This window comes from Cydia pomonella, unplaced genomic scaffold (assembly GCF_033807575.1).
Source record: "Cydia pomonella isolate Wapato2018A unplaced genomic scaffold, ilCydPomo1 PGA_scaffold_63, whole genome shotgun sequence".
Classification (NCBI taxonomy): Eukaryota; Metazoa; Arthropoda; class Insecta; order Lepidoptera; family Tortricidae; genus Cydia; species Cydia pomonella.
Window position 1 is genome coordinate 77,204 of NW_026907896.1, and position 6,710 is coordinate 83,913.

The 6,710-nt window shown below is 43.8% G+C and overlaps 2 protein-coding genes across 2 annotated transcripts; both read left to right on the forward strand.

The window, feature by feature from the left end:
- The first annotated feature begins 630 nt into the window (after nt 1-630).
- Nucleotides 631-2,286, forward strand: LOC133534165 (uncharacterized). The gene is made up of 2 exons (XM_061873248.1): nt 631-1,677; nt 2,191-2,286. The coding sequence occupies exons 1-2, from the start codon at nt 694-696 to the stop codon at nt 2,284-2,286; spliced, it is 1,080 nt and encodes a 359-aa protein (XP_061729232.1). The 5' UTR covers nt 631-693.
- Nucleotides 2,287-2,360: 74 nt separating this feature from the next.
- On the forward strand, nt 2,361-3,704 carry LOC133534168 (uncharacterized). The gene has a single exon (XM_061873249.1). It carries the CDS (start codon nt 2,361-2,363, stop codon nt 3,702-3,704), a length of 1,344 nt encoding a protein of 447 aa, XP_061729233.1.
- The last annotated feature ends 3,006 nt before the right edge of the window (nt 3,705-6,710 follow it).

The window sequence follows — 6,710 nt, forward strand, 5'->3', positions numbered from 1 at the left end:
ATAGGTCAAGATAACTATCATTTAATGTTGCCTTCACAAGTTAGAGTAGGTAAATATAACGAGGGGTATGCTAGCCTCACTCCCTTGGGTTGGTGCGCTCATGGGAAGGTGTACGTGCCGCAGGGCGTCCGCCCGCCCACGCAGGTCGAGTCTAACCTTTTTATTTCAGAGACGGAGCACACGACGGATACCTCAGAGGGTCTTGATCTGTTAAGGCAGATCCACGAGGAGGTCCGCCTGTCATTCAAGGTGGACACGATGGGCGTGTCGTGCGCGCCGCGGCAGAACGCGGATGACGCGCGCGCGGTGGCCCAGCTGCAGCAGTCCGCGGAGTTGCGCGCCGGCCGCTGGCACGTCGGCCTGCCGTGGAAGGACGACCACCCATCCATGCCTGACTCGTATCCTAGCGCTCTTAAAAGGATGAAAGGTATCGAAAAGAGAATGGCCAAGGACTCTGGTTTTGCTGAAAGGTATCGGGAGCGCGTCAGTCATTTACTTCAAAATGATTACGCATCTGAACTGTCAGATACTCAGGTGAGACCCAAAACATGGTATCTGGCTCATTTTGGAGTAGATAACGTCAACAAGAAGCGTCTCCGCTTAGTCTTCGACTCGGCAAATAAGGTAAATGGCTTATGCCTAAATGATTTCTTATTTACAGGTCCCGATTTGCTGTCATCACTATTTGGTATTATGTTACGCTTTAGGGAAAACAAGATTGGAGTAACTGGTGACATCAAAGATATGTTTTTAAGGATCAAGATCCGAGTCGAAGATCAACACGCTTTACGATTCCTATGGAGAGACAATCCTACTGACGAACTAAAAACTTATGTAATGACATCACTTCCGTTTGGGGCTAATTGCAGTCCATTTGTTAGTCAGTTTGTCAAAAACTTGAACGCGCGACGGTTCGAGTCGACTATGCCGGAAGCTGTCGATGCGATTTGTAATTCGCATTATGTAGATGACTACATAGACAGTTTTGCTGACGAAGCCTCGGCCATCAAAATGGTAAGAAACATAAGTTTTATTCACAGTGCCGGCGGTTTCGAGATAAGAAACTGGACTAGCAACAGTGTCTCAGTTTTAAATAGTCTGCCAAATCAAACCTTAGGTACAGCGGCCGTAAGGTTTAAAGTCGAACAGCAGCAAGAAGGTGAGCGTACTCTCGGGCTAATATGGTATCCAGCCGATGATAAGTTGACATTCGACTTATCATTAAAACGGATTCCCGAAAGTATTGTCAACGGTGATGAGCGTCCTACAAAGCGTCTTATGCTTAAGGTAATAATGTCGATTTTCGATGTCCTAGGATTCTTATCTCCTTTCACCATTCAGGGTCGTATTATGCTGCAGGACACCTGGCGGTTAAATGTAGACTGGAATGATTACATTCCAGACGTTATTTACAACAAGTGGCGAAAATGGATTGACCTACTTAAGGTAATTAGCGATATACGTATACCACGGTGCTATCAATCAGCTGTTCGCAGTCATAATTCATCTGTGCGAGTAAGCGAGACGGCAGATCACCTGATCGAAGCATCCAATGGTACTCCGAGCGCGACGTTGCCGCAATCGACGTTCGCGTCTGGCAACGGTGCGCCTACGTCATGCGCTACGAAGCTCTACGCATCCGTAGCGAAAACTAGAAGCGCTACGCGCACGGCAGAGGTAGGTTATAATAACTTACAATTGCATGTATTTTGTGATAGTAGTACTCGGGCCATGTGTACTGTTGCTTATTGGCGTTGGGAGATAAATGGTTATATTAAAGTTGCCTTTATTGCTAGTAAATGTAAAGTTATGCCTGTAAAACCATTAACAGTACCTAAGGCCGAGTTACAAGCTGCACTGTTGGCCGCAAGGCTGGCTAATACAATAGGTAAGGAGCACAAGATAGTTCCCGAGCGGCGTTACTTTTGGTGCGACAGTTCGACTGTGTTGCACTGTCGCACCAAAAGTAAGTCGCTTCATATAAAACGTTCGAAGCGAACCGGTTGGGCGAGATTGATGAGTTATCCGGCGTAGATGAGTGGAATTATATACCTACAAAGCTAAATGTAGCGGATTTAGCTACGCGGGATACTTTCGATCACGCTCAACTAGATAAATGGTTCGCGGGTCCGAAATTTTTATATGAAGACGTATCCTTGTGGCCAAAAGATGTTATTTTATCACATTCAGACACCACGTCGCCTGAATGTGTTGCTGTCGTACAAGAGGGTTCAATTGGACTGGCTGTACCGGACCCATTGCGGTTTTCTTCTTGGTTACGCTTGAAGCGGGCCACGGCTACGGTACTAGCGTTTATCGACAGATGCAAAGGCATTCAGGGTCAAGTCGATTGCAGTACTATGGAACGAGCTGAAAGATTGCTTTTACAGTACGCACAGGCGGAGTCCTTTGACGAAGATATCGTCACTATTAAAAATGGTAAGCCATTGCACCGCTCCAGTAGATTACTCTCTCTGTCACCGGTGTTTGATGAACATGGACTGCTGCGTGTGAGCGGCCGAATCGATGCTGTAACAGACGTACCCATTGATGTTAAGAGGCCGGTAATACTTGATGGTCGGCATCAGGTGAGTAAGTTGATTGTCCGAGACTATCACGTGAAGCTGGCGCACGGGAACCAAGAAACCATAGTTAATGAGGTAAAACAACGGTTCTGGATCTTACGTCTAAGGCCAACAGTTAAGTCCATTGCATCATCCTGCATGCTGTGCAGAATCCGCAAGTGCCAACCACGGATTCCGCGAATGGGTGACTTACCAAGGGCTCGAATGGCACACCATCAGCGGGCATTCTCGTACTGCGGTTTAGACCTGTTCGGACCGATGGAGGTCGTCGTAGGACGTCGCCGCGAAAAGAGGTATGGAGTTTTGTTCACTTGCCTGACAGTGCGCGCGATCCACATTGAGCTAGTCTCCTCTCTGACGTCGGACTCGTTAATAATGTCACTGCGTCGGATGGCGGCCAGGCGTGGCTGGCCATCACATCTGTTCTCTGATAACGGGACAAACCTGCGCGGCGCCTGTACTGAGCTGCAGCGATCGATGCAGGAACTGAACGTTGAAGAACTGAAAAGCTACGGTGTCAACAAAGGTTTGGAGTGGACTTTTATCCCTCCCGCTAGCCCCCATTGGGGTGGGGCGTGGGAGAGGCTAATCCGTAGCGTAAAGACGTCTCTCAAAGTAATTTTAAATGAGCGTGCACCACGGGACGAAGTTTTAAGTACGCTTATGGCGGAAGTCGAAAATATAGTGAACAGTCGTCCCTTGATGCACGTCTCTGTAGAAAATGGAGGTGTAGAATCACTTACACCGAACCATTTCCTTCTTGGCACGTCGTCAAATCTGCCTACTATTGGTTCTTTTGACGGGTCTGACCTGTACCTGCGGAAACATTGGCGTACAGCTCAGCGGCTAACCGATATGTTCTGGCAGAGATGGATGAAGGCGATCCTACCCGACCTCATACCAAGAAGGAAATGGCACGAGGAAAGGAAGCCGCTGCAAGTCGGTGACCTCGTCCTTGTCGTGGACCCAAACTCTCCTCGCAATATGTGGCCAAAAGGTTTGGTCACTCAGGTGTTTGCCGGTAAGGACGGGCGCATAAGGCTGGTGGAGGTCAAGACCAGGACTGGGACTTGGCGTCGGTCTGCGGCACGCATCGCACCTATCTCTTTAGTTGATTAGTGCTGTGAACAGCACTGGGGTGGGGAGTGTTGGCGATGCGCTCGTTATATCTGTACCTAGTTATGTTTTACTTATTAAAAACCATGTCATGTTAAATTAGCTTTTAATTACTTAGAGTTACGGTTGAAATTTGATTGTAGCATATCTAATGTAACCCGTTGCTATGCGCCGCCAGGCAGTCCGCTGCCGGCCGCGAGCCTAGTCACATACGCTCTCGTGACATTTTTTTGTATTAGTGTGTTTTCCGAAATACATCTTCGTCTTAGAACCTCGGCTTTTCTTCACATGAACCCCATACAGTCAACACAGACAGTAAAAAGTTATGTACAAATGCGAACTTATCCTTAAGGGATTTCTTCCAGATAACCTTTGAGAAAATGCGAAAGGATCAAACACTGACAGGTGAAAGACAAATCAATATGAGAGTTTTGGATACACGTAAAAGTAGGATGAGAGCAATAAATAGTAATAAAATCAAAAAAGTAGAAAACTCGTATACACCTATATACACGAATATATAAAATTCACATTATAAGTACTTTTTTTTTAATTAACAAAACTTAAATGTATCATTACAGGTTTAGCCTAATGCGATAGATAAGCGACAAACCAATAATCAGAGTTATTGACAATATAATTATAAACTTAACCTAATGTCTTAGCCTTTGTGAGATCATTCAGAGAGCACGTAAATATGTCCAACTTCAACGCAAGTTTATTGATAGTGCGAATGGCCCCCGTTAGCGGGGCTTCCCTCAGCAGTTTTGTGCGAGCAAGAGGTAGCAGCGGCGGGCGGCGGCGAAGCCACACGTGCTGGTCCGGCACGTACAGCGCCAGGGCATGCACCGACCCCGGGGTTACATACATACGTCCACACATACTTTACATAAACATAAATATAATATTCCCTTACGTCCACTGGTAGATCGTTCCACAGCTTAACTGAGTAGGCAGTGAAAGACCTAGAGTACACACGCGACTTTTTCGGCGGAATGGCTAAAGTCAGATTTGCACTAGAACGCAGACGGTGACTGCTAACAGGAGCCAGAAAACTAAATCTTTCTGATAGATACGTAGGGGATGCGGGATTAAATAATACGTTGAAGAGTAATGACAGCACATGCATATCCCTACGACGACGTATCGGAAGCCAGCTAAGCTGCGAGCGAAAGGCAGACACGTGGTCGTACTTACGTAACCCAAATATATATCTAATGCAGACATTTTGTAAGCGCTCCAGCTTGTCAAGCAGCTCCACCCTGAGGTCCACAAAAGCAATGTCCCCATAATCGAGGAGTGGCAGTAGGAGAGAGCGAGCAAGACAGATTTTAGAAAGAGGAAGAAAGTTTTGCAGTCGCCTCAGAGAGTGTAATGAAGCAAAAAGCTTCCTACTGACCTTCGATATATGCGGCGTCCATGACAGTGTCTGGTTAAGGATGATAACCAAGTTCTTCACAGTACAGGAAAGGGGGATCGACGTCCCGTCATAAATAACAATTGGTAATACCATATCCGCTAGTTTGGAGACAAAATGAGGACTGCCAATGACAATGGCTTGCGTTTCAGTGTTCACATGTAACAGTTGTAGCCCGAAATGTTATTATACCATAGACGATTTTTTTAAGGATCAATCTTTAGCGAACATGACATAAAACATTTAATTTTATATTTACTGAGAATGAATTGAATTTATCTACATATTTTCTCTAAAATATTGCCATATACGTAATTATATTGACATGCACGACTTGTAATAATTATAAGCTAACCTACTAAATTGCTCTCATGTTTAAATTTAGTTTAAACCTAGTGTTGCACGATAATTTTATTATTGTAATTTTTATTTAGGATTAAGTAACATGTCCCATATTGTATGCCCTAACAGGGTATCATGTACCTACTAAGTCTAAAAAATAAGATCTTTATGTACTGATGAACATGATAAAACAATGGATTAAATGAAATGAAATTAAAAGCCCAGTTGCAAATATGTTAGCCGCCGCCGCCGCGTAAATCTGCAAATCGTCTGCATACACACGTCTGCTTACAGATGGTAATGAGACCTACAAGATTTAGTAACCAAGAGAGAGCCCTAGTGTAAATTTTATCGACGTCATAACGTGACGAACGCGTTTTTTGTATAGGATTTTGAGTTTCCAAAACGTCCCGCTTGGCGCGCTCTTTCTAAATCCAATACAAAATGCGACTAAACGCAAACGCGTACGTCGCGTTTCAAAATCGAATTTATTTACACTAGGGGTACTGATTGAGAAAGGTTGAGCGTATTAAGTATACCTAGGAGAATATCAAAATCTACATTATCGAAGGTACTACTAAAGTCCAATAGCACAAGGAGAGTGAGCTTTCAACTACGAGTATAGTCCAAACAAAAAATATTCTCCAAAAGTAAATTAATACATTTTTATCAATATTGAGTTATTGTTATTCTATTTTGTTTCTCTTAGTTTTTTAAGAAATTCTTTCAAAATAAATGTATATATTAATATTTTAAATATATGTAAATTTAAAAGATGTGTGAGAGGTTACCCACGGAAAGATATAAGTGCATCTCGCGTGCATCAATGAATATACATATTACAATGATATGGTTTATGGTTTAAGAATCTATTTCTCCAAAAGAATATTACAATTCACTTACATAGAGAAATACAAACAATTATAATATACATTATTTACATAGTGCACGAATAGCATAAAATATATTCTAAAATAAACAACTTATTTATTTTTGTAAGAAAAAAGTGGGTACATAGTGTGAATCGGCAACTGGTAAGCCAAGCACAGTACAGTGTGATTGTCATCGCGCGAGCGCGGGCGGACCGGGCGGTCGCGCAGACCAGCGTAACGTGACCGAGACATGCGCCAGAGACACGCGTTTATACTGGTTGGTCTAAGCGGTCAACACGTAATATAAAATATTAAAACCATAGCAGATTAAAAAAACCTGAACACCGAACCAAGACAAAGATGAAAGATAGATTAGTA